General features: G+C 36.2%; 4 protein-coding genes across 11 annotated transcripts in view; 3 read left to right on the top strand and 1 right to left on the bottom strand.

The window, feature by feature from the left end:
* LOC111804474 (probable inactive ATP-dependent zinc metalloprotease FTSHI 4, chloroplastic) overlaps positions 1-4,256 on the bottom strand; it is an 11,656-nt gene extending 7,400 nt beyond the window's left edge. For all 4 annotated transcript variants that reach the window (XR_002816518.1, XR_002816519.1, XM_023689290.1 and 1 more), the window contains exons 1-5: positions 3,871-4,256; positions 3,137-3,392; positions 2,458-2,821; positions 1,865-2,123; positions 616-747 (exon numbers count right to left, since the gene is read on the bottom strand). Coding sequence is in view for 2 of the 4 variants with exons in the window: in XM_023689290.1 (XP_023545058.1) it covers positions 616-747; positions 1,865-2,123; positions 2,458-2,821; positions 3,137-3,392; positions 3,871-4,152 (1,293 nt within the window). In the remaining 2 variants the exon portion in view is untranslated. The remainder of the gene's footprint in view (positions 1-615; positions 748-1,864; positions 2,124-2,457; positions 2,822-3,136; positions 3,393-3,870) is intronic.
* A 1,348-nt stretch (positions 4,257-5,604) lies between these two features.
* LOC111804473 (phosphatidylinositol 4-kinase beta 1-like) lies at positions 5,605-15,553 on the top strand. 4 transcript variants are annotated; one of them, XM_023689288.1, is made up of 18 exons: positions 5,605-5,846; positions 6,002-7,650; positions 8,020-8,211; positions 8,314-8,362; positions 8,537-8,669; positions 8,818-9,307; positions 9,444-9,524; positions 9,607-9,726; positions 11,158-11,227; positions 11,950-12,047; positions 12,132-12,236; positions 13,330-13,383; positions 13,619-13,762; positions 13,943-13,996; positions 14,096-14,170; positions 14,540-14,623; positions 14,703-14,805; positions 14,930-15,553. In XM_023689288.1, the coding sequence occupies exons 2-17, from the start codon at positions 6,220-6,222 to the stop codon at positions 14,802-14,804; spliced, it is 3,282 nt and encodes a 1,093-aa protein (XP_023545056.1). In that variant the 5' UTR covers positions 5,605-5,846; positions 6,002-6,219; the 3' UTR covers position 14,805; positions 14,930-15,553. The 4 variants fall into 4 exon arrangements, with proteins under 4 accessions (XP_023545056.1, XP_023545055.1, XP_023545054.1 ...); XM_023689287.1 differs by having other exon boundaries at positions 5,971-7,650; XM_023689286.1 differs by having other exon boundaries at positions 5,961-7,650.
* Positions 15,554-16,301: 748 nt separating this feature from the next.
* LOC111803635 (NAC domain-containing protein 82-like) lies at positions 16,302-21,381 on the top strand. Of its 2 annotated transcripts, none has more exons than XM_023688139.1 (7): positions 16,302-16,485; positions 17,031-17,524; positions 17,648-17,925; positions 18,470-18,883; positions 20,249-20,692; positions 20,789-20,870; positions 20,982-21,381. In XM_023688139.1, exons 2-6 carry the CDS (start codon positions 17,368-17,370, stop codon positions 20,840-20,842), a joined length of 1,347 nt encoding a protein of 448 aa, XP_023543907.1. In that variant the 5' UTR covers positions 16,302-16,485; positions 17,031-17,367; the 3' UTR covers positions 20,843-20,870; positions 20,982-21,381. The 2 variants fall into 2 exon arrangements, with proteins under 2 accessions (XP_023543907.1, XP_023543908.1); XM_023688140.1 differs by having other exon boundaries at positions 16,302-16,650.
* On the top strand, positions 21,060-25,068 carry LOC111803634 (BTB/POZ domain-containing protein At2g13690-like). Its single transcript, XM_023688138.1, has 3 exons — positions 21,060-21,190; positions 21,688-22,695; positions 23,899-25,068. Exons 2-3 carry the CDS (start codon positions 21,961-21,963, stop codon positions 24,835-24,837), a joined length of 1,674 nt encoding a protein of 557 aa, XP_023543906.1. The 5' UTR covers positions 21,060-21,190; positions 21,688-21,960; the 3' UTR covers positions 24,838-25,068.
* Positions 25,069-26,277: the final 1,209 nt, after the last annotated feature.

The following is a 26,277-nucleotide window of genomic DNA, read 5'->3' as shown; positions in this document are numbered from 1 at the left end:
CAAACAATAAAACGTTGTAGTGCTACTTAATAGCTTTAGAAATTCACCAACCGAGGAAGGAAAAACTAATATTTGACTGTGGTCTCACCAATGGAACAGACATAGGAAAGGGAAAGGCAAAGATGATTATAGTGACTAATCGCACAAAATTCCATGCTTTATTTTAATAATGATTATTTCTAGTTTCACACTTCAGCAGGATACCTCACTTTCTTGTCCTAAGAAAGCCTAAATACTCTGAGGCTTCAGTCAACTATATGCAAGTTGAGGTTGGCCAAATAAAAATTTATATTTAGCAGATCTTATGAACTGTTATTGAAAATGACAAATATATTAAATCGAGGGTGAACAATAAACAAAGAATCAAGGAGGTCATCCACTCCCTGCTTCTAGCAAACTTTGTACTCAATTTGAAACTTACAAGAGAATAGATTACGGAGTAAAAGGCCAATAAGAAGATATCATATAAAATGAACTTAAAGTTCAATTCCATGTAATAATCACATAAGCATATGGCAGAAAAAATGAAATACCAAATAAAAATGCAGGTGGAAAATTTTGAGGTAAACACATTATTTAGAAAATGGGATGAAGAAAAAAGTGTGTTTTCCTTACTCCACCAATATCAGGTCCACCACGTTTGCTACCAATGGCATCTATCTCGTCAATAAATATAATGGAAGGTGCATATGATCTGGCGCTAGCAAAAAGATCCTTCACACGGGAGGCTGCCACTCCCACAAACATCTGGAGAAATAAATAACAAATTGCTAACGTTTCTGAATCCATTTTCTTTAATCAAGTACATCAATCTACATTTAAACAATGATTTTTATTCATGTTGCAACAACACATGATTTTATAACTAACCACCCTTAATATGAAAACCCGAGTGAATTGAAACTAGGAACCCTTTGGTTATGTGAACTTAATTCACAAACACTAAAACCTCTAAATCTATTCGATTTCAACCCTAAGGACTAAGTTAGACAAGGATTGCCTTAAGATCAAACTCTTGAGACAGAACAAGTTGCTTGGCCCAAGATATGAACACTCCACAAAATAGGATGATCAATCCTACTTGAACGTTCTTGGCATGCAACTCAACGCATGAATTGCAAAATTCAACAAGCTTTTTTGGCTAAACTTGAAAGAAGCACCAAGGCTAAAATTCAATCATCACAATCTATTTCCAAAACAACCTGATGGCTAGGGTTTAGATAGCCTCCCAATGAAACCCTCATGCCACATTGACCATATCAAAACTACAATAATGCCCCTACTTAATATCATGAAAAGGATAAAATTGAAAAACAATAAAATTACATCAAAATTATTAGATAAAATGTGAATAACAATTCGGTGTTCTTGGTGATTCATATCAACCCAGTCAGCTCATTCCAGAAAGAGTGAATGGGCTGAACTCAGATGCTGTACCCAAAAGACTGAGCACCGTTAAATAGAATAAGTGGGACTGGTGCAGAATAAGCGCTTTTCATTTGGCCTCAAGAAGCAATATTTCTACTTCCATATTATCATTTGATCTTCAAATAAAATGTGTATTTGAATCAAACCTTCCTCTTTTTATTAACCAGGACAGTGAAAAAAACTAGCAAAAGGAATGGGAAATTCCACGATTTTTTATAACAAACCATTGGACTAGAAAGGAAGTGTGGGATTTGGCAAACAAGATGACCGGCCTTTTTTATGTGTACTCTTCACTCAAATTTTTGTACTTGTAATCCCTCTTCCATTTTTTTTCTCTTTTTTTTTTTTTTTTTTTTTTTTTTTTTTTTTTTTTTTTTTTNTTTAGTCTTTTTGTGAACCCCTTTCCCTTTCAAGTTGGATGAGCAACAAACCTCACCTCTACAAAATCCGTTCCATTTACAGCAAAGAATGGAAGTCCAGCTTCACCAGCAATAGCTTTAGCCAGTAGCGTTTTACCAGTTCCAGGAGGCCCATGGAGTAGTACTCCTTTTTGGCAATAGATGCCCTTTTCTTGGAAGGTTTCGTCATTTTTGAGAATTCGTACAATCTCTTGCAACTCCCTCTTTATATACTCCTGTCCAGCAAAATCACTGAAAGTGATACCAGTAGTTTCTTCTGCTGATATAAATTTTGCCCTGGTAAAAAGTCATAAAGATTAAATTTCAAATTCCAGGAATGGCACAAAAGATGATCATTACAACAAAAATATGTAACAACACATAGGGATTGGATTCAGAAACCAGAGAGAGAGAGAGAGAGACCTTCCTTTAAAGAAATGAAAGTATTGAACGTCGGTCCACTAGCACAAAACTATTTATAAGCATTCTGAATTAGAGAAATAGGAGACTACTAAAGCAATTAAAAGAGCCGCAGTCTACATTGAAGCTTTTGCAGAAGTGTCAACCAACTGAACAAAATTAACATTAACCAGGGAAATATTCAAAAAATTAATCAAAGATATCTACTTACCGACTCTTTCCTAAAGATCCAAGTGTCTGGCGCTGGAGTGGTGGTCTAGTTGTTTTTGTAGGAACTCCCAAATCACAAGGTATCAACTTTGCATATATTGGTCTCATCAAGTTATCAATCCAAAGATACAGTGCAACAGAGAGTGCTAGTCGCATAGACCAAATAACTGCAGTTGCAACAGATGAATAGACTTCTGCAGGGACTGCATCCACATTAATTACATCAACATTTACTATTTGTTGATGTAACCTTTTCCAGACATCGTTCCAACAATCAATTGGCATACGATCAACCACATGACGCCGAAAGATGACTTCATTCTTTGCATTTCCACCTGTTCCATCCTTGTAATATGGTAAAATAACTGCACACGTATAACAATCAACTATCAGAAATTTTTTAGGAAGTAAATATTATACCCTTCTACAGAGATCGCTGAAAGAGAATTTCTTGAATACGTAACTAACAATCAATTGTTAGAGACAGAACAGCAAGAATGTCTTAAAAAACTAATTTACAACAAAATATCTTAAGCGGCTCTAGAAAATTGTGATTACAGTACCCCTTCCAATTTGCTAACTGTAGTCTTTTTTTTTTTTCTCTTTTTTCTTTTTCTTGCTTTTAAATAAACTTGAAAACAAGAAACGTACATGCGTTCTGAAATATAAACAGTGACTACCTGACATTGTCTGACCGTAATTTGAGTACTCAATGAACTGGACATTGCTCGAATTAAGCAGTGTCAAAAAATCACTAAAATTAATTCTGTGGGAATTCTCGGGATCCCACTCGGTTCCCTTTAATTTTCCACGCATGGTCAATAAGGCCCTACTCCAACTAGAAGCCATTACAAGCTGCCTCTCTAATTGCAAATTCGCCTTCCTCTGAAGTTCTTCCAAATTATTTATCCGTTGTCTCTCATCATCCTTCAATTTCTAAAAAATCAAGAGAGAAAAAAAAGTTAGAGAATCAAATTAGTATTGACTTTCACCTAGAAAAGAAGTTCTTCAATTGCTGTTAAATACATGTGCAGGCACGCGTTGAGTCACTGAGAGCCAAACATATGCCTAGTCTATTGATTTTCATTAGACATAACGATGTCTTCGTCATTGCAAAAATAAAAGACAATCAACATAACGAATTTATGCAACAAACGCCTTCCATGTAGTGGCTACTTTTAGGTTTTAGTCGTCATGTAAAAGTTCGTTTTCTAAACACGAGTTTTAATTTCAGGAACTGTAGAACACTTCTCTCTCGTTCAGCCTCAGCTAACGTTTCTGCCTCTTCGACTTATTCAGTAAGCTAGCACCAAATACATACGCCAAAATTACCTTTCTCTTCTTAAAGTCCTCGAATCTCCCTAATGAAACATCAATCAGAATTTAAACATAGAAAGGAGAAGAAGAAAAAAACCTCGAATAGCTGAGCTGACTCGACGTCTTCCTCGACATTTGTGGAGGCTATCACCGCATCTATGTCCGAACTTGAAGCTTTTGGAGTGAAAACTCTGTGCTGCCGGAACTTGGGGAAAGTAAAGATGCGGTCTCTGGAACGAGTTTTGGTAGGTGAACCATGATTGCTACACGATGAAGAACAGGATGAAACTAGCTGAATTCGACCGAGAGATGTAGTGGAAGGAAGAACGGGATGCGATAATTGCATTAAATTAAGTGCGTTTGAAGCCATAAACATCATGATTCCAGCATTTAGGAATGTCTTCTACTCCTCTATCTTGTCGTCGCACTCAGTTTCTTGAGAACTATGTGATGAAGTAGAAGAATGGTGGCTGTACAGACGCGGGTTTTATCTGAGGTTTTTTGTATGTGTTTTTAGTGCTTCGTCCGGGAAAATATTTATGATTTATCAATACCCAATTTTCGTAAAATAAAATAAAATTAATACTCAATTAATAAAAATATTTATTAGTCTAAAATAATATTTTTTAATATTATTTTTTAAATGTTATGAATAGTTTTATTTTTTTAATCTAAATGTATTTTGAATTTTAAAAAAAATGAAAAGTATTAATTTAACTTTTGAAAACTCGAGAATATTTCTAATATTTTTAAAACTATTTTTTAAATTAAAGTATTAAGTATTTCGTATTTTTTAACAAAATTTAATGATAATTTTATTAATTTAACCGATATTTTTAATTCACAAAATAATAAATTGTGAATTTTAGTTCGATTGGTTAAAATATTTTAATAAAATGTTCTCACTTGAACGGACAAAAATTAAGATTAATTCATATATGCAACATGTTTAAATACGCAATGATATAGGTTTAATAATGTCCGGACATTTTTAAAATATTTAATTTTGATCTTTCAAATTTGAAATTTATTTCTAAATAATTATTTAAATATATTTTTTTCGTTAAAATGAGATGAAAATTAATCGAAAATATGATGTGGAAATTTTGGAAAAGTGAGATTTAATTTATAGCATAATTTAATTACAATTAAATAACATACCAAATTAGATGAATATCCATCATAATTCGTGTGCCAGTTTTATAAGGTAAATTTTCATACATGATTTGAAGTCAGGAACGTTTCACATTTTTATACATCATCATCTTTAGTTGATACGAAATCTTACAATCTATTCATTTGGGCCCCAACGTCTTGACTGGTAGACTGTTCAATGTCTGAATTTGATAGCATTTGTAACAATCTAAGCCAACCATTAACTGTTCGCTTTTCCCCGTTTTCATATCTAATCGACGTGAGATTTCACAATCCATCCACAATTGAGCCCAACGTCTTCGTTGACACACTGTCTAGTTATATTTAAAATTTGAAGAAGCAGTAAAAAACTAGTGTATACGCGTAAGAATGTAATCTATAATCATCCAAATTTTATTAATCTAACCATATCAGTTAATATTTGGACCCATGAGGGCAGATTGGTAATTTGACATGCAAGTTCTTCAAATTAGGAACATTTGGTATGAATTAATGACGATAAAATGTAAAATCGAAAAGGCAACGGGTTTGAAAATGAAAGCTTTGGAAAGAAAATAATAATAATAAAAATAAAAATATAAATATAAATATAAATATAAAAAAAACGCTTCCCCGTTTTCCCACCAGGACAGCTTCGTGATCAGCAATTAAAATAAATAATGAAAAAATGAAAATTAATTGCCACTTACGTTCTGTCTGTCTCTCTCATCTTCGACCTTTCTTTCTCTCTCCCTCCAACAATTTCGACGACTACCACCATCTCTGCACTACTCCCCAACACCACCTCCAGCACTTTACCCCCCACGCTGCTCAATTTCTCATACGGATTTCAAGATCCACACGTTCAACCTCGGTTCTTCTTCGCGCCATTTCTTCAATTTCTGTTTCGAACCAATTCGATTTCACTTCCTGCTCAAGGTGTGTGGTTTTCTATTCATGTCTTTCCACTTCTGATTGATTCTCTCTCAGCAACTTACTTGCATTATTCGTTTGGTGTTTCTTTTCATATTCCGTTCACTTCTCCCCTTGGAGGGGCTTGAAGGAATCGCTTCCCTGTTGATTGTTTTAAAAAGAAATTGGGAATTGGGATTTTTGTTGACGAATGTGGTTCAGTGTTGGCGTTGGAATTTAGTGGTTCTGGAGTTTGAACTCAGTCGGTTTTAGGAATTCAAGTTGTTTGTGGAGGTTTGAGTAGGATTTTTTGTGTTGTGGTGATCGGAATTTTTGAGAGGATTTTGGGGTTTCTGGTTCTGTTTGAGTTGTTGGTTCGGTTTATGATGATCGAGTAAGAATGGTGAGGTTTCTGGGACTACGTGGTGACTCTTATGAGTCACCACGAGAGATCGCCTCCAGGGCCACAACTACGAGCGAGAATGGCGAGAATGGTTGGCTCATTCGGTTCTTTGACTCGGCTTTTTTCTGTGAGTGGATTGCTGTTAGCTATCTCTACAAGCACGAACACTCGGGGGTCCGTGATTATCTCTGTAATAGAATGTATACGCTGCCTCTATCGGGCTTGGAGAGCTACTTGTTTCAGATATGCTACATGATGGTGCATAAGCCTAGTCCATCGCTGGATAAATTCGTAATTGACATGTGCTCGAAGTCGCTTCAGATAGCTTTGAAGGTGCATTGGCTTTTAGCGGCTGAGCTTGACGACTCTGATGATACTGATGGAATAAGTAGGATTCAGGAGAAGTGTCAGATTGCAGCGACCTTGATGGGTGAATGGCGTCCTCTTGTCCGGCCTCAAGGAGAATCAATGAGCCCTGGAAGCAAGAACCAGGTTTTGAATAAACTATTTTCATCAAAACAGCAGTTGTTGTCCCTTGTGTCTTCTCCACCTGACCGAAGGTCCATGTCATTCTCGCCTTCATCAGGGAACAGTTGGCAAGAAGATGCTGGTCAATTATCGCCTGATGAGAACAATATTTTTAAAAAATTTATCCCAAGCCCAAAAGTTAGAGATGCATTTTTGTTTAGGAAGTCGGTAGACAAGGATGGTGATGAAACTGAAAAGGATGGGTTCTTCAAGAGGCTTTTAAGGGACAGTAGAAATGATGATGACTCAGGTTCTAAGATTCGTGATACTCTGCTCTTCAGGAAGTCGTCAGAAAAAGACAACGATGACTCTGAGAGAGAGAGTTTTTTCAAAAGGATTCTGAGGGACAGTAGAGGAGAAGATGAGGATGTGACTTCAAGCTCAGAGGGTTTTTTCAAAAGGTTGTTTCGTGATAGTAAGAATGATTCTGTGGATAAAATAGCTTCCAAGTCTGGTTCTGGGGAGGAGGATGAAAAGGAAGGATTTTTTCGAAAGCTTTTCAAGGATAAGTTTGACGACAAGCGAGATGGGAATGACAGAAATGAAGTTGATATGAGCTCTGAAGAAAAATATTCTAAATCCAGGGAAGATGATGAAAAGGAAGGGTTTTTTCGCAAACTTTTTAGGGATAAAGTTGAGGACAAAAATAATGTAAATGATAAGGTTGAAGATGCCAATGGGAACGGGGAGGAAGAAGAGCCTTCAGACTTCTCATTGTTTCGCAAACTGTTTCGTGTGCATCCGGAGGAGGCAAAAAGTATTGAATTAAATGACAACGGTAACATTGATAGCCTTCCTGAAAGTAGTCGAGGGACAGAAAACTTTTTCCGCAAGTTGTTTCGGGATCGTGAGCGTTCAATTGAAGACTCGGAGCTTTTTGGATTGAAGAAGCACAATGAGGTACGTTTACTGTTGGTCACTGATTCATTTTCCAGAAAGAAAGAACTATGTTCATTTTTCTATGATTAGAAGCATTTTTTTTAATAATGAAACTATAAGAAGGTGATATCACCTGGATGTTTCAAAAAGACTCCTAATGGCAATAATAGAACAGAAAAAGTATGGAGGAATTTAGGCTAATAGAACCAAGAGAAATTCAAAAGAAAAAAGAAAAGAAAAAAGAATGCTGCCCTAAATTTCCTCATCCTGAAGAGAGCACTAAGGGTATAGAATAATGCAACACCTAAGGTTTGAACTGCATCAGTTGCCTGACTCTCTGCTACAACTTTTTGGCACCCTAGTCTGAATTATATGCTTATAACTTTATAGAAGCATCCGGGTTCCCCGAGGCAGCGAAATGAGAAGTCAAATGTGAAGCCTCCACTTCCAAATAGTACTGCATCTCAATTCAGAAAAGGAGCTTACCATGAATCGTTGGATTTGGTTCACTCATTATGTGAGACATCGTATGGTTTAGTGGATGTATTTCCAATTGAAGACCGCAAAAGTGCACTTCGAGAGGTTGTTTATTATTTTTGTGCCAATTGAACTCTTATGTTCTTACATTTTTTCCTGAGTTCCTTACTGATATAGTTCGTACATCTCTTGTCATTCTGTTTAAAGTCTCTTGCAGAAATAAACTTAAAAGTAGCCGAGGCTCAAAATAATGGAGGTATGATCTTATTTATAGGGTACCTATATTGATGCTAATTTAGAAGTATTTTCTTTGCATATCGATGGGTGATTTCTCTCTGTGTTCTAGCAAATGTGCAATGCTATGATACTGCAAGAAATTTGTTTTGGACGTTGAACCTTTTGATTATTTAGATGTTGTTTGTATTTTCAGGCGTTTCCTTTCCTATGGGAAAGGGGATGTATCGTGTTGTCCATATTCCTGAAGATGAAGCTGTGCTTCTCAACTCTAGGGAAAAAGCACCTTACTTAATATGTGTTGAAGTACTGAAAAGTGAAGTTCCAAAGTAAGTTCCAGCAGGCTGATCTGCTTTGATGGCAATTACAGTTATAATTATCAACCCATTCAAGTCATTTTAATATTAACATTCAAAACTTTGACCGCTCTGTCTCTGTCTCTTTATCTTATTTTTGTTTTTAATCAATTTGTTTTAGCAACGTAAAGGATGCCTCCAGTGCTCAAAAGTTATCTAGAGGAGGAATTCCTTTAGCTAATGGAGATGCATTGTTGCCGAAGCCACCTCCCTGGGCCTATCCATTGTGGACAACTCAGGAGGCATACAGGAATAGTACTGATCGAATGTCCAGTTCTACTGCTCAAGCAATTGATCAAGCAATGTCGCATAAGTCAGATGCAAAGGTGAAATTTGTAAGTTTGAAACTTTCTGTGGAGAAGCAACTGCAGAATGAGTCAAAGAACACTGAAATAACTGGTTCAGACCCCGCCGAAATTGTATCGTGTCAACATGGTACAGCTGATGTTGCTCATGGTTCAGGAGCAGCTCCGAGCAGTGACTTGGAGTGGGTGAGAGTTGTGCTGACAGCTGATCCTGGAACAAGAATGCAAGACATTGAAGTACAGGGAGCACCACGTCGGAGGGAACACCGCCGGGTCCCAAGTACAATAGCTATAGAAGAAGTAAAGGTGAGATTTTGCATTTGCAAATAGCGTTTACTTTTGTGCAGAATAATAATAATCATCATCATCGCCAGTGTCTTAGAGATTTGTGATAACATCCCATATGATGACCTTCAATCAAGTTACTTCTCCTTTTGTGCAGGCTGCTGCAGCGAAAGGCGAGGCACCTCCTGGACTCCCTCTTAAAGGGGCTGGACAGGATTCATCAGATGCACAGACAAGGGTGAAGACTGAAAAAATGGTTATATTTTTCTATATTGCGTGATTGTGGTGGTTCAGAGCTTACTAATCTCTTTTTAAAACAGGCAAATGGCAGCACACCCAAGGCCAGTGATGCCTTATCTGGAGAACTTTGGTCAGTTAAGAAAGAAAGGATACGTAAAGCTTCAGAATTTGGCAAGTTATATGGTTGGGACTTGCGTTCCGTAAGTTCTGTTTAGGTTTTCTGGGATCTTTTTTTTATTCAACATACATTTTTCGTTCTGTACTGAAATCACATTAATCTTTGATAATACTGCAATTGATTGCCCGTTGTAGATATAGCCATGGACTTCATAGAAGAATTCCCAACACCCCAATGGCACACGATCTTGAATAGTGGATATGCTCTCTCTAGCAGTGGTCAATTCATATCTTTAAAGCATTATTTGGAGCCACTAAAGTGGCCAAGATCTGTCTTTAGGAAATAATTTATATGAGTGGATACTGAGCATTGTCTCAGATCAAGACAACATTTTTTTTACTTATGTTGGACTATAGTATTTCATCTGGAAGGCAAGGCATTCAACTCAAAAAGGAGCACAACCTATCACTGTGAAAAAATTGAAATAATGAAGTGGGGAATAGATACTTTGGAGCTATAATTTGATGCTTTGCCATGTTTGAACTTAGACATCTGAATCTTTGTCATTTGTTTAGTTAAGAAACAAAGACCATATATCAAATTTGTTTCTCACCCAAAAAAAAAAAAAAAAAAAAAAAAAAAAAAAAAAAAAAAAAANAGAATCAGTGGCTACCTCAGGTTACACTCTGGTACAACTTCTATTAGAGTCGTACCATAGAGTGCCAAAAGCAGCTTCTTTTTAATCTTCAATCCTGGGAATTTGTATCGGCCCACATTTTGCTGGTTAAGATCTGGTGAATCTTGACGTGCGTACTAAGAAAGAATGGGAGCATATTAAGTTCCCCCTCCATCTGCCTTTTTGTGAAAATTACCGGTTTTATGTTTCGGGGTGTGTGCTATTTTCTGAGATCTGTGGAGTGAGAGGAATTATTTTGTGTTTAGATGTTTGGTCCTTCGTTAGATTTGATTTTTCTTTTTGGGCTTCAACTTCAAAGAGCTTTTGTAACTATTCTATAGGTTCTTTTTTGCACATTTGGAACCATTTCATATAGAAGAGCCTCCTTTTGAGGGCTTGTCTTTTTGTATGCCTTGTATTCTTTCATTCATTTTCAATGAAAGCTGTTGTTTCATTAAAAACAAAATGTAAAATAGCTATCATGGGGTGAATGCATCCGATTGGTAAATATTTAAAATAATTTGCTACATCTTCCACATTTTGTTACATATGTTGTCATACTTCATGAGTATTAACTATTATTATCGATTTCCTTCAACTTGACGACATATCAATATGTTACCCAAGCACAATAATCCCGTGTGAACTTCTATTACTCACTTTCTGTAGGTTTTGGGTCTCACTTTTTGTGGGACTTATTTCTTTTGTATGCCTTTGTATATTCTTTGATATTGATTAAATGGAAGGGTTTCTGATAAAAAAGAACTTTCTAGAGCGCCAATTAGTTTATGGATATCCAGATTTGCCGTTGTTTATTTCCTCTTCTTTTTTTCATAGGTCATCGTGAAGAGTGGAGATGATTGCAGACAAGAGCATCTTGCTGTGCAACTTATTTCACACTTTTATGGTATGACCACTTTTTAGGGCTTAATGTTCAATCCCTTGGCTGAAGGCTAAGGGTACAAGACATCCCTATCCTAAACTTTCATATTGAAAGAAGATCAATGCAGGGAATTGGTAGGAGAAATACTCAATTTAGTTACTTGATAAGTTATAGATGCTTCATTTTAGTTTTGTTAATTTGTTAATTGATTGGTTTTGTCTTCCTTGTTTCTAAAGCTATAAAAGGCTTTAGATGGGTAAGTACCAAGTATAAAAGAAAAGCCTAGGAAAAGAATGACTGGATAAAGGAGCAATCAGGAACAGAGAAAAATAACATAAGAAAGGAACAAAACATAATCACAAGAGACTGCTCAATTTTTAAGAATTGGAAAAGGAGGTTAATGTACAAAAAACTCCATAAGGAACATCCAGAGAGTGGCATTGAGATGCGCTGCATTCTAAACCCTCATTTCAGGCCTTAAAATTGTACTATTTCTTTTGAGCTATAAATTGTAAAAATAAGGACTGCTACTTGCCAAAGAATCTGAAGTCTGAAGCCTATTACTAAAGGGGGATTATCAAGCTCCTTGTCATCATGTCCTTAAAATGTCTGGAAGAGGGCAAAATTAACTCTACTCACTTGTCTCAGTCGCAAGAATGTTAATAATAATATATTTCAAATTTCTTGAGCGTCTGTAAATTATTTTGGTTTTGACATCTTTGTTTTGTCATATTGCTTGTTACCAGACATATTTCAAGAAGCTGGTCTTCCTCTCTGGTTACGACCCTATGAAGTATTAGTTACTTCTTCTTACACAGCTCTTATTGAGACAATTCCAGATACGGTAATCTTATACTATTTATTTAGTTTAAGTTGACATCGAAAAAGAAAATGAAAACTATACAGATCACCACTATTTCTCTTACAGGCTTCACTTCATTCTATCAAAAGTAGATTTCCTGGCATCACTAGTTTGCGTGACTTCTTTGTTGCCAAATATGAAGAAAACTCTCCAAGTTTTAAACTTGCTCAGGTACCCTTTTTTCCTTCTAATTGCAGTTTCTTGATATTGTACATTTAGGATTCCCCTGAAAGCTCTCTCTTTAGACTTCTAGTTTTCCTTCTTTCCAATTTTTGAAAATTTCATTTCCCTGGGGTATAGAGGATGGTTTTATTGAAGGTTAAAAAACTGGACGAATCAAATTCTACGTTTCTGTTGCATTTGCTAATATGATGCTTCCATCTTTGGGTGTTGGATGAAACATGAATGGACAATTTTTTCAACTCAATCAGGACTTTGAGTAGGTGTCAGATTTGAATGTTATCTTGTCTAAATCTGTTGAAGCTCTTCTTTCAGGGATTCTATTCTCGATAAGAATAAAATCAACATTAGGTTGATAAGTGGAATATTAATTTTTTATCTTCGAAGATGGTCGACTTCTTTCGTGACTAAAGTTCCCATAAGAAGAATTTGACTTTAAAGGGAAATGCGTATTATCTTTGAAAATGTTAGCCTCTCTCCACAATTCCTTTCTACAAAAGAATCGTGTCCCAAGAATCTGAAGAACCTAGGCTTTCCTTTTGGACTGAGATCTCTTAACATCTAATATATATGTATATATATATATATGTACACACATACATACATATATATAGAATATGTATGCATGTATGTACACATTGCTCGAATATTTAGCTTATATTGCATTCATCAGTTGAAATTGTAATTCTATATTGTTTTTTTTTCTTATATGATTAGATTGAAATTCATCTGTCTTTTAGAGATAGGGTGGGGTGGGAAAGACAAATTTCCCTCATAGGAGCGAACTCATTCCCACGTTCGTTAGCTGCACAGCTGGAAACGGCAGCAACTAATAGTATTGTTATTGTTGTTACTTCTTTTTTACTAGTGGAAGCATAACACTACTAGAAGAAAATGGGGATGTTTTCTTGTATTTTATCCAAAACTCTATTAGCCTACATAGTTGAACTTCAAAATTATACATAAAATATTTTATTGATAATCAAATATTTGAGATGGACAAAGACTCAGTATACCTGATTTTCCCTTTTTATTTTTTCACCTCTGTTGTGATTTGTTTCATTCTTGTTCAAATACTGTACAGAGAAATTTTGTGGAAAGTATGGCTGGATATTCCCTCTTCTGCTACCTTCTGCAGGTATTATACTGATACTAGTATTGTAACTGTGTTGTTTCAACTCAGTATTTTTCAGAACCACTACAGACATTTGAAAAGAATTAGTGGAAGGGGCTGACTCAAATATTATTTGTCTTTTATATTCAATCATTTAAATTATTTCATTATTAGCTAGAGACTAGATAAGAGTTCATGCTTCTATAATAAGTTGGCTTTGTTAAGTCCTTTTATTGGTTTTTCCTACTGTATTTACCAGGTTAAAGATCGGCACAATGGAAATTTGCTATTGGATGAGGAGGGTCATATAATACATATTGACTTTGGCTTCATGCTCTCTAACTCACCTGGCGGGGTAAATTTTGAAAGTGCTCCTTTCAAATTAACCCGAGAGCTTCTAGAGGTATGTTCACTTTTGTATGAGACATTCGTGGGTGGCAACCTACACGCGTCTTCCTTGTTTATTTATTTATTTTTTATTATTATTATTATTATTATTATTATTATTATTATTATTTGACATCCTATGATTATTCCGATTATTGCCTTTTTAATTGTCAAATAATTGCAATATTGATGCTAGGTCATGGATTCTGATGCTGAAGGGGTTCCAAGCGAGTTTTTTGATTATTTTAAAGTACTCATAAACCCCTCTTTTGTCGTGAGACCTTGATATTCTTCACATCTTTCTGCAACACTGGTCTAAATTTATTGCTGCTTTTGCCCTTGAAACCAGGTTTTATGCATTCAGGGATTTCTCACATGCCGTAAACATGCAGAATGTGTTATTCTTCTTGTTGAGATGTTGCAGGTAGAATTGTTTTTTTTTTTTTTCACTTATGCCCAAAATTGATCTCTACACTGAACTGAAGCCTCAGTTAATAAAAATTCAAATCATTATTTCTTGTTAACTTATTGAATTGTCTGCTGAATCTTTCTATGCTGTGGAGGTAGTCCAGAATTCTATTCACCCTTGCGAAGAAATTTTGGTCACATTAGTTAATATTTTTTGTTTTCCTTTTTCAGTTTCTTGATTAGTTATTATTTCTTGTTTCATCTTTGTTGAAATATAATAGAAATGCACTTGATATCCATTCCTTTGTTTCTTGTACTCTCTTTTTTGTTTTCCTTTTTCAGAGTCAGATTGTTAACTCGTTTGTTTTCTCCACATTGGAATCAGGACTCTGGATTTCCATGCTTTAAAGGTGGTCCACGAACGATTCAGAATCTTAGAAAACGATTTCACCTCAGTTTGACCGAAGAGGTTCTAATTAATATACTTGTCGTGCGTGACTGGATATCGCATTGATAGAATCCTAACTGTGAAACTTTTTCTCATGCAGCAATGCGTCTCTTTAGTGCTTTCACTTATCAGTAGCAGCTTAGATGCATGGCGGACCCGGCAGTATGATTACTATCAGAGAGTTTTGAATGGAATATTATGAGGTTAGATTGGATTCTTTGTTTTACCATTTGAGACTGCCAGCCTAGTAAACTGTTTTGGTTGAGATTACATCTCTAATCAACTAGCAGTTCAAGGCTAATTTGTTTCTGTTGGGGTGGCTTCAAGGTTTCCCTGGATGTCAAAGTAGATTCTTTGCTGTTGGTGCATGGGCTGTTTGTCCACATGAGTGGGGTGAATCTGTGATTTTATAAGCCGATGGAAAGTACTGCTGGGCTAATCAACCGCTGGAGCAGTACTAATTTTTAACTTTCTCATTAGATTTAGTGCATAACTTGGCTTCTTTCTGGGAGAGCAGATTCAGCTTCCCTTTCCATACCAAAAATGCATACCCTGTATATAATAATTCCAGTTTCAATGAAGAAGACAGACCCCGAACTCGCGTGGCTGCCCGTACCATCTATGCTTAATGACATCATGATTGCAACTCACATAGGCGTACTTAACCCGAAGCAACAGGCATCAGTGCGTGCACATCTTGGTGATAGAACGAAAATCTCTCGCATTATATAAAGGTTTAGTTTATCTTGTTTACATTTTTGAGGTGTTTGGATCCCATCTGTGCTACAACACTTGTTGTACCATAGAGGTTGTGATAGAAAAAAATTGTTCAGTGCATCATTGTCTGTTTCTTGTGCTATCGATTCCCATTTGCTCGCAGTGGAAAATTCTCTAATTTGATGAAATCATATATTATGAGTTTTAATGGCATTGATCTCTGCTGTTATTTAAGGCTCCTTATCTTACTGGAAGTGACATTCTACTGTTAATAATCTATATGTCAATAGCATAAATGCTTGGTGTTTCTACCTCTTTATTATGATCTTATGATGGAAGATTTTACTTCATTTTCTAATGTGTCACATCTGCGTTGATTGAATGTGTACAAAATGTCAAATAAAAACTCATAGAGTAAAAGTTGCAACCTTATAAATTTAGAGTATAAGTTGATAAACTAAAAGTATGGATAACTCAAAAAACTCGACCAACCTAACTTAACTGGTAACCTCGTTGGGTTGGATTGAAATAAATGAAAACCTCCTAGATTGGGTTGGTTCATGAGTTTTGTTAATATTAAATTGGATTGAACCGAACTAACATGTTTTCACTTACGACAATATTTTATTTTATTTTTATTTGACGTCATAATTGTTTATTTATTTATTTATTATCTTTTATGATAATCTTTAAACTAATTTTTCAAATTATAATTGAGTTGTAAAATTTAATTTAATGTTTGAAAAAAATAAATAGATATTTTACAAACTAATATTTTATTTTTATTAAAAACAAAAATTTGAATAAATAATCCGAAATAATCCGAAAAATTTACATCCCGAATAATTGAGGGATAAAATTGATATAAAAGTATAATATATTTTTTTTTCATTTAGATTAGAAATTCAAGAGAAGAAAAAAACACCACCACAAAGGCTTACATTACGGTATTTGGGAGGGAAAAAGAAACAGATATATTTATTTAATTCCATTTATACCCCCATCCTCCTTTCTCAACAAGGCACCGTGCTGCAATTCTCTTCTATGTAAGCCTTTCATTGACTCCACTTCCGAAGTCCTCAAGCTTCATCGCCCCTTCCCCATCTCTCTCTCTCTCATCCACTTGCCACCTCCGCTTCTCCCCCGCTCTCTTCCTCGCAAATTTGGTACGGTTTCTGGGGTCTTTCTCTCAAAATCTGCTGATCTCTTCCCCCTTCTCTCTCTCTATCTCCCCACCCCTGTTTTTTCCATGGCGGTGGTGATTGGTGTTTATGATCGTCTATGGGGATTTCTGAGTTTTCGTTGCTTCTGTTCTTGAGTTGACCTCGTTGGTAACTTTCTACTTTGTTGGTGAACGAGGGTTTCTCTGGATTACTCTGTGCATTTTCTTAGTACCCTTTTGATCGTTGTTGGATTATTTCGTTATTTATTCTGCAGCTGTTAGTTCGATGTTATTATTTAGAAACGGTGTTTTTCGGTTGCTTTGATTGATTTGTTTCCGAAAGATGTGATGTTTTTGTTTTGCCTCATCTGCTATGGGAACTGTTTTGTCGTGATTTGTTAATCGTTTTGGATGAATACCACTTGATTGAGTGCTTGAACTTTACTCACTGTTTGGCTCAGCGATGCTACTATTGTTTGGTGAAGAAAATGTTTTTTAAGATGAAGTTGCCTAATATATCATCACTGCGTCTAATGCTCTTCAAAACAGGGATTTCCTAGCATACCGATGTCTTTAGAACTCCAGAGGAAGAATTCATCTAGACCGTTTGATTTTTGTTTCATGAACCGGGGGGGATTCTGGTGCTTGTGGAAGGTCTTGTTTCGTCACTGGACTTGACGTTTATTTTTCTTCTCTCTTTCCCCCCCTTCTTTTCCTTGGTGGGGGTATGCGAAGCTATTTGAAAATTGGATTCAACACTTGGGTATATTTCTTCTTTTAGAACATTTTTTTAGAGCTATTCGTTTCAAGCTGATTGAGATAAAAGAAAATTTCCATCCTGCTAGTGGGAAAGTTGTTGATACATAGTACAGTCCCTAAATTTATCATGACGGAAAGATCACTTCCTCCCGGGTTTCGGTTTCATCCAACTCACGTTGAGTTGGTAATGTACTATCTAAAGAAGAAAGTGATGCAGCAGAAGCTCCCTCAGGGAGTCATTTCTGAGTTGGACATATACAAATATGCGCCCTGGGACCTTCCAGGTACTTACTCATTTTTATCTGTTATGGCTTGTCGTCGTTTATTTATCGATCATATTTGATAGTTGCTAATAATCTCCCACTATATGCTTCTTACGGAAATTGGAACCCTTGTTTATTTTTCAGATAAATCTTGTTTGAAAAGTGGAGATCTGAAATGGTACTTCTTTTGTCCGAGAGAAAGAAAGCATGCAAGTGGGACTCGAATAAGTCGTACTACACAATTTGGGCATTGGAAAAGTACTGGAAAGGACAGGCCTGTAGCTTACAACAATAAAAACGTTGGGCATATTAAGACTTTGACATTTGTTAGAGATAAATCCACAAAAGGGGGTCAAACTGACTGGGTCATGCACGAGTACAGGATTGAAGAAAACAGTCTGTCCTCAAAAAATGTTGCTCAGGTAATCATTAAAACCATGATTCCATAACCTTGAAATTTTCTTCTTTCATATGGTAGTTTCAGTCGTCTGGAGTTGATGTTGTGGTTTAAAGTTAAACTTTGAATGTGCAGTACATATGTAATGCTTGGTTACTTCTTCTAATCATAATTGTTGCATGGAGTATGGCAAACATTTATAATAAGTGGTGTAAAACTTCAGGATTAAGGGCCTCATCTTGGCGTTCCCTTTCTAAGCCTTTTGCTAGTATTTCATCATACGATATCTGTTTCAATTGAAATGCTGTTATTTTTTTCTTTCACTCACTTGTTGATTTTGTATCTTTTGAGCATTAATCTCTTTTTATTTCTCCGATGAAAAGTTTTGGTTCTTGTTATAAGAAGTTGGTAATTAATCTCCTTCGACTCTATACTCGTATGGTTCCAATCCACCGTCTCCTTTCCCACAATTGAACTTTCGATGACTGACAAATAGAGAAGACTATTTTGCAAATGTGATTAATGGGATTGATATCTGTGATACCATTGTAATGATGTGTTCATGGCAGGATGCATATGTTCTCTGCGTAATATTTCAGAAGGATGGTCCAGGCCCAAGGAATGGTGCCCAGTATGGAGCACCATTTAACGAGGAAGATTGGAAAGAGGATGGTGTGGAGGAGATGGGTTCTTTTGAAGTTGATCTTTCCTCCGGCCTGTCAGTGCTATCTAGTAAAGAGCCACTGAATTCATTTGCTCCAGACACCTCTATGACACCAAGTAATGTTTTTGGCTGTTCTTCAGCATCCTGTATTTCTGAAAATTTGGCATCTACTTCGAAGGAGATTCCTCAGAACATATCCGGGGGTATTGCTCCAGTGGAGATACCTCAGAATCTGGATTCTGCTGACTATTTATTTACAGTTGAAGATATTTTCCCTGAAGATGGAAACTTGAACTTGATCGTTGATGATGGATTTCAGGTGCACTTCGCTGCTTTACCTTTTTTATGCTTTGTTGATTTGACTATGATGAATGAATTTTTAAAATTTTCTTCTTGGTGTCATTAAGTTCGTAGCTTTTTGAACGGTTGTCCCTACTAATCTTGAGATTTGATTTTGGCAGTGTTAATAAATTTGCATTCAGATTCTTGGAAATTAAATAAACATGGTTTCGGGAGGTTTAAGAAAAACTGTGGGAGGGAGGGACTGCTGCTCAAACCTATGAACTCATCCAAATTCATTCCACAAACATGAGTTCAACGTCTCAAACCCACCTAAATTCAAATCCTAAGATTTGGCTCAATTCTAAAGAAAAATACTCTCAACTTTGTCATTAATTTGAAAAAAATACGTACATTCTATCATTAACATTTTAAAACTACCATCGGAGAAGAAAATTATGCCATCCTTTTAGACTTAATATAACGCCTCATGTTCAGGGTTCACATCAAGATTTAACGCCTGATAACTATGACGTTCTCCTGCATCCCTTACAACATAGTAACAGAAAACTATCCACACCAACTCACACGAGTCCGTTTGACATGTTATGTACTCTTTCAGTGCTTCCTAATAAACCTTTCAGAAAGTCACCTAACATAGAATTGTTCTAAGCAAAATACGTAGAGTTATACTAATCCAAGTAAGTGTCGTTTTCGTCCAACATTCTAACAATTTCTACTTCAAGACATTGATAAAAGATCAAGAGTAGTAGTACATGTGATAAGGAAAAATCAATTAGATAAACTTATATTTGTAAAGTTGTAATCTAGAGGTAGTTTATAAAGTTGTAATCTAGAGGTAGAATAGAGAGGAATAATTGAAGAGAGAAAAAGAGGGAGATTAAAGAAAAGCAAGCTGAGTTAAGATAATGAAAAGTAAATTATATAATGGGATAGTTTTAAATCTAATTTCAAAATGTTGAATCTTCAAGACGGTCACTTCATTCATCTATTTTATTTCGCTATCCTGGGAATGCTTTGAATAAATCCTTCCATTATTAAGCAAGAATCCTGTTTTTCTATTTCTTTGAAATGGCATCTGGTACATGGTTGTGTGAATACCATTTAATTTTTGCAGCTGGTACATCTTATTGCAGTATTTGAAGCAATAAGATGGCAAATCCTATTTCGTCTAAGCCTTTTTTCTCCTGAAATTATCCCTTAGGTGTCGTCTCTTTTTGGATGGAATCCTTTTTTGTGTAGTTAGTCATGGGCATTGGCAGTTCTTTTTGCAATTTATTGATATGATCTTGTGCTTTCATGGTGTGACTTGATTTCAATCTGTTATTGATGAGGTTTACTCTTGAGGGATATCTCCCAACTGTTGAACACATGTGGTTTACAGGCGACTGTTCCTGCTTCAAAACATACAGATCAAAATGATCCAATATATGGAGGTTTAGGATACCTAGACGCTTGGTATCCATTGAATGCTAACATCACTGAAGATGGTAATGCTTATGTTACTGGCAATGGAGCGGGTTATAGTTCTGAACAAACGTTTCCAATTTACAACGAAGCAATGTTTAGTTCAGACCAAATGCCATACTTGGAGCTGAATGATCTTAACGCTCCATTGAGTGATACTTACCGAGACACGCAAATGTCTAATGCTGTGTACAATTGTTCTAGCGTTATCGAACAGCCGTGTTTCCATTTTAGTTCCTTCGGAGCTGCCAATCAGCATGTTCCTTCATGTCAGTATCCTTCTCTGCATCATTCCAGTGATCAAATATGTCACCCCACTGATCTTGGATACCCTGATGCAAACATGTCTGCTTCCAGCCAGGTACAGAATCGGTGAAACTGTTTAAACAACTCTCTAATTATTGTTTCTTTTTATGAACATCTATCAACACTTAACCTGAATATATGAATGTTTCAGGAAAATATTCATTCCAATTCAAATGGGGGATCCAATGGCTATAAACCTCCCTGACTGGATCATGATGCTAACCTCCCCTATGGTATTCCATAAAATATTCATCTCAATTCAATGCCATTTGCACTAATGCAATGACAATCTGTTCTGAGAATGAATGTGTAAATGCAACCTAATGTACAATACCATGATGCAGGTTTCTGGATAACTACGAACCTCGTGGCGACGCTGTTACTGTAACTTGATATTTATCATCGTGCAGGGGTTTTCTGTGGCAGTTTGTGAATAAATCTATTGTGTTGAGAGATGAGTAGTTTAAGGTATCAAATGAACAGACTGAATTAGTGATTGTGTGGCAGATATTCTTGTTAAAGAAAAGGATGATCACAGTCTCTGCTCTACAGGGTAAGTAAAGGTTTGGTTCTCCCTCTTGAATGGAACTTGCTCTTACTGCATGGTTGTTAAGTGTTTTAGACACTCTGCTTCATCTGGGAGTTCTTATGGTATCATCTGTTTATCATCACCGAAACTCGGTTTCGGTTTCATCTGAGTTTCTGAATTTTCAAATTAATAAAATAAATATCATTTAAATATTATTTTGGTCTTTTGATTCTGTTCATTTTAGACCCTTTTTGTTCAAAAAATTTTGACCCGAAACTCAAAGGAATAAATAAGAAATCAATATCCCCAAACTATTAATATTAATTAAAGCGTGTTCATTTGGGAAGAACCATTATTATTATTTAATTTTTCTTTTGTTTTTTTTTTTTAAAAAAAGAGACCTTTTGTTGTAGGGGATTTGAATATCCAAACACAAAAATTATGGATGTTGAATCGTACAGATTATAAGAGACTGAGAGTTTCTTTTTTTTTTTTCTTTTTATATAATCATTGCTCTTCAGAAAAGAAGAGGAAAAAAAAAGCATTTTTCTCGGGAATCCGATGAAGATTGAGACCCATCAAAATTCGAAATTGTGTTCTAACTTCTGGGTCTCCGCCTGTGTTTGTAATCCGCCATTAAACTAACATACCGAACAAACCTCCAAATTTCGCCATTCCCAAAGCTTTCATGAGAGCTTAACGAGGACAAAAAAGGGCTAAACAGACGTCTACTTTTGGTCATTCATCTTCTTCTTCTGGTTCTTCTGGTTTTCGCCGCCGATCTCGCTCTTTCTATGGAGGATTCTTCCCGGCGAAAAACCGGTTCGTTTTTGGACGCTCGTTCGCGTCGGAGATCTTGGTGTTGTTCATTTGCTGTGCCGCCTTCCAGTCCCGATAATTTTGTGGTTTCTCGCTCCAAAACCCCTCGCAACAAGTGGGAAAATGTGGTCAAACCTAGTGCTTCTGTTCCCAATTCCCCTCAGAGCTCTAAATCCGGGTTGAGTTTAGTCGGTCGGATTGACCCAAGAAGGATCTTGTCTCCCGGCAGAGTTTCGCCGATTGACTCCGACCAGAATGTTGAAACTTTGGCGCAACAAATGGGCACTGAAAACTCCGCAGTCGTCGATTCCCTCGTCCAACCGCGAGTCGAGAGCTTTCGTGCCCCGAAGGAGAAGTATCGGGATCCTCCAGCCGGCTTGTCGCGCTCTGGTTCAGTTGTTGAGTGTAATAAGAAGGATATCTTTGATGTGAGGTTGAATTTGAGGGCAAAGAACGGTGGATGCATGGTTTTGGAGGTGAATTCAGAAGCACTGTGTGCTAATTCAGAGGTTTTTTCTGAGCTGATTCTGAAACATAAGAAGGATTCAGCATCAAATGGCAGTCCTTCGCGTTCAAAGCTGTGTAGAATCGAAGTTCCTGAGGTGGAGAATTTGGGGATATTCAGAGAGACCATGGAGCTTATGTTTGAGGATGATATATCAAAACGCCTCTCGAAGATCGGCGTCTATCGGTCCATCGACATACTTGAGGTTAGAACATTGATCTTGATGGTATTGTTTTTGTTTTCCTTTTTGGTTTATAATTTGATTGCAATTTGTTGTGTATTTGTTTTTCTTATCAGCTGTTTATGTTTAACCCCAACTGGCAAGAACAACATTGTGTGAAACTGAATATCTTTTTTTCCCAGAAAATGTAGTATCTGATTGAGAAAATCCTTAGGTTGAACCATGCTTAACTGTAGAACGTTGAATGAAATATTTGGAATCGAAGAGCCTGTGTAACTGTGAGATGGGAGAACGAAATATTCTTTATAGGGTGTGGAAGTCTCTTCCTAACAGACGCGTTTTAATAACCTTGAGGGGAAGCCCGAAAGGAAAAGCCCAAAGAGGAGACATAAGTTCTTCGATTTGAAAAAGAATAGCTTGTGTAATTGTGAGATCCCATATCGGTTAGGGAGGAGAACGAAACATTTTTTATAAGAGTGTAGAAACCTCTCTTTAAGAGACGCATCTTAAAAACCTTGAGGGGAAGCTTGGAAGGGAAAAGCCAAAGAGGACAATATGTACTAGTGATGGACTTGGACTATTACAAATGATATCAAAGTTAGACATTGGGCGGTGTGCCAACGAGGATGCTGGGCTCCAAAGGTGGTGGATTGTGAGATCCCACGTCGGTTGGAGATGGGAACGAAATATTCTTTATAAGAGTGGAAATCTCTCCCCAGCAGATGCGTTTTAAAACCTTGAGAGAAAGCCCAGAAGGGAAAGTCCAAAGAAGACAATATCTGCTAGTGGTGAGCTTGGACCGTTACAGTAACAGACTCTTAAAATTCAGCAAAAAAAAAAAAAAAAAGAAAAAAGAGGGAGTGTTGCTCAAAAGAAAACTTCACAACAACTATAACTTGTAAGAATTATCCGACCAAGTTCTAGTCCCCTCGAACTATATGTTCTACGAAGCAGCCGAACAAATTTCTTAGAAACGCTTAAGACATACACCTCGTCCAACATTTGACCAAAAGGCTATAAAATCTCTAGAAAACAGCTTACGCCACCACCTGACGAGCTTACCAGAACCTTCTCCCGAACTTACATTTCCTAAATTGATGCTAACTCTGCTTCTAGAGAACGCTTTACTAAGATCAATTGCAATTCTCTTAATGTAGTAGTGATTATCTAGATCGAGCATGATCGATGTGTTCCATGCACTAACAAGGAGTATCTTTTATCACATAGATATCTGCAAGTATCATGTTCACGAAGTGCGTCGCTTCATGTTTAAAGTACTTAGAGGCCGTGCCTTGGACCGAGGAGGAAGAAGAGAAACTAAGGAATCTGTTTATAAAAGTCGAGTTTGACGATGCAACAAGTAGAGATGTCATGGCTAGACTACGCTTGCTCGACTCGGTAACTTCACATCAAAGTATAGCCAGACAGCTCGTTTGGTCCATTTCCACTTGTACTAACTCCATTGCAAGAAATGAACTCAAGTCTTTAGTCAAGGGACTTCTCTGCAAGAGCTCAGTTTATGAGAAAGATCATCTGGGCCTCAGTAAAGAGGACCTTTATGCAGTTTTCCATACTTGTATAGCTTCACTAGTCAGCCTTTTGAAGGGATCCTTGGACACGGTCTGCCCCCGAAGATTCGTTAGGAATATAACCGAGAAGCCATTAATCGAACAAATCGCAATCGAGGTAGATAACATGAACTGGCTGCTTGAAATTTTACTTGATTGGCAAATGGCTGAAGAATCTGTCAATATATGGGCAGATCAGAAAGAACTGATTCAGATGCACGAGATCACTTCACCTATGGTTAGATACGAACTCAGTCGGGTTTCAGCTAACTTATTCATCGCAATAGGGATGAGAAAAATGAACTGTCGTTCGGAATCAAGGTCAGGACTACTACAGTCATGGTTCGGTCCAATGCTACTAGACTTCAGCTGGCTACAGCGCTGCAAAAAAGGACTGGATATGAAACTGCTGGAGGAAGCCATGGGTCAGGCTCTGCTTACTCTACCTATGAGGCAGCAGCATTTGCTATTCATGGACTGGTGTCGGTTCTTCTCGAAGCACGGTACCGAGTGTCCGAATCTTAGCAAGTCGTTCCAAATATGGTGGCGCCGTTCGTTCCTTAGAGGCTCTGAGACCTACTCAATTGAATCCAGGTAGCTCTCCCTGCACCACTTTCTTGAGCTACATAACACCAGTGAAACAGTTGTGTAAACCTGAAAGTTAACAATAGGATTGTTGTAACAGCTTTTAGAGCAAACAGACAACTTTAAAATTTACGAAAGCTTGTACTACTGATTTCCCACTTGTTTGTCACTCTCTGGAAATTATGTTCTTAAGCATAGTGCTAATGAAATTCTTAGGGTAGATTTTTCATAATACCCGTTTTAACCCCTCATATTTCTCGACCAAGCTAAATAGCACATATCTATGACATGGAAGTTTCTTACTGAGTCGTAGTGTATATCTATGACATGTAAATTTCTTATTGAATCTTCAACTTAAATATAGTTGAACTAGTATAGATATATATTCTCGACTAAGCTACATAGTGCATATCTATGACCCATTTCTTATTGAGTCGTAAATTCTCGACCAAGCTACGTAGTGCATATCTGTGACCTATAAGTGTTTTATTGAATTTTCAACTTGAACATAGTTCAACTGATATAGATATATATTCTCGATTAAGAGATTAGATAACTGAATCTTTCAATTTCTACACGTTATTAGACTAGAAAAAGAAGGGTCTCTCTCTATCTCCCATGTAATCTAGTATAAAAAATTTCAATTCCTCCCGACACCAACTTTAACGATATCAATCGCTCTTTTCATATATTGATATTTGTCGAAATATTCTATCTTTTCACATTAAATGTGTTGGATAATCGTCACGTAAGCCTTCATTCTATACACTCTAAAAAGATTTTATTTTATTATATTATTTTTTTTTTGGCTGTTTATGAGATTGGAAATCCTACCGACCTTTTTTTCGTTGATTTTAATAATAAAGATGATGATAATTGATAGTAATAACAATTATTATTATTATTATTAAAATATGAAAAAAAAAAACAAACACACCCTTATAAAGAATGCTTCAACGGACAAATTATGGTAAATTTAAGGAGGAGAGAAGGGTTTGAATGCATGTAATGTTTGAGAAGAGAAAAGGGTAAGAAATGGAAGAGCCAAAAGGAATAAAACATATGCTGAAACCCCATAAGAGAGAGAGAGAGAGAGAGAGGAACAAAGAGTGTGTTATGGTCAAAGAAGTACAACCACAGAAGATCAATTCAACAAATTGGAACAAACCCATGTTGTTGGTGTGAAGAATCTTCAGACAAACCCCAAGAACAACCAAAAAAAAAAAAAAANCTTATCTATAGTTATTTTAGAATACTACTTATTCATTTTTTTTTTATATTTGTAATTATGTTTAAATTAAGAAAAATTTAAAATATTAGGGATATAAATGAAATTTACCACTTCATAATTGTCAAATTTATTTCAATTAATTTTTTCTCGAATTTAATATTAATACAAAGTTAAGATTTGGTACAATAATAATTTTATTTTTTATTTTCTATTTTCTAAAAT

This window comes from Cucurbita pepo, chromosome LG10 (genome assembly GCF_002806865.2).
Source record: "Cucurbita pepo subsp. pepo cultivar mu-cu-16 chromosome LG10, ASM280686v2, whole genome shotgun sequence".
Classification (NCBI taxonomy): Eukaryota; Viridiplantae; Streptophyta; class Magnoliopsida; order Cucurbitales; family Cucurbitaceae; genus Cucurbita; species Cucurbita pepo.
The sequence above is the reverse complement of the archived record's forward strand: the minus strand, read 5'-3'. Positions and strand labels throughout refer to the sequence as shown.

Bases quoted from the DNA above. Each gene is read 5' to 3' on its own strand.
- LOC111804473 (XM_023689288.1), top strand. From the start codon at position 6,220: ATGGTGAGGTTTCTGGGACTACGTGGTGACTCTTATGAGTCACCACGA. The intron at 8,363-8,536 runs GTATGATCTTAT...TTGTATTTTCAG, and splicing joins CGAGGCTCAAAATAATGGAG to GCGTTTCCTTTCCTATGGGA. The intron at 11,228-11,949 runs GTATGACCACTT...GCTTGTTACCAG, and splicing joins ACTTATTTCACACTTTTATG to ACATATTTCAAGAAGCTGGT.
- LOC111803635 (XM_023688139.1), top strand. From the start codon at position 17,368: ATGACGGAAAGATCACTTCCTCCCGGGTTTCGGTTTCATCCAACTCAC. The intron at 17,525-17,647 runs GTACTTACTCAT...TTTATTTTTCAG, and splicing joins TGCGCCCTGGGACCTTCCAG to ATAAATCTTGTTTGAAAAGT. The intron at 20,693-20,788 runs GTACAGAATCGG...TGAATGTTTCAG, and splicing joins ACATGTCTGCTTCCAGCCAG to GAAAATATTCATTCCAATTC.
- LOC111803634 (XM_023688138.1), top strand. From the start codon at position 21,961: ATGGAGGATTCTTCCCGGCGAAAAACCGGTTCGTTTTTGGACGCTCGT. The intron at 22,696-23,898 runs GTTAGAACATTG...TTTATCACATAG, and splicing joins GGTCCATCGACATACTTGAG to ATATCTGCAAGTATCATGTT.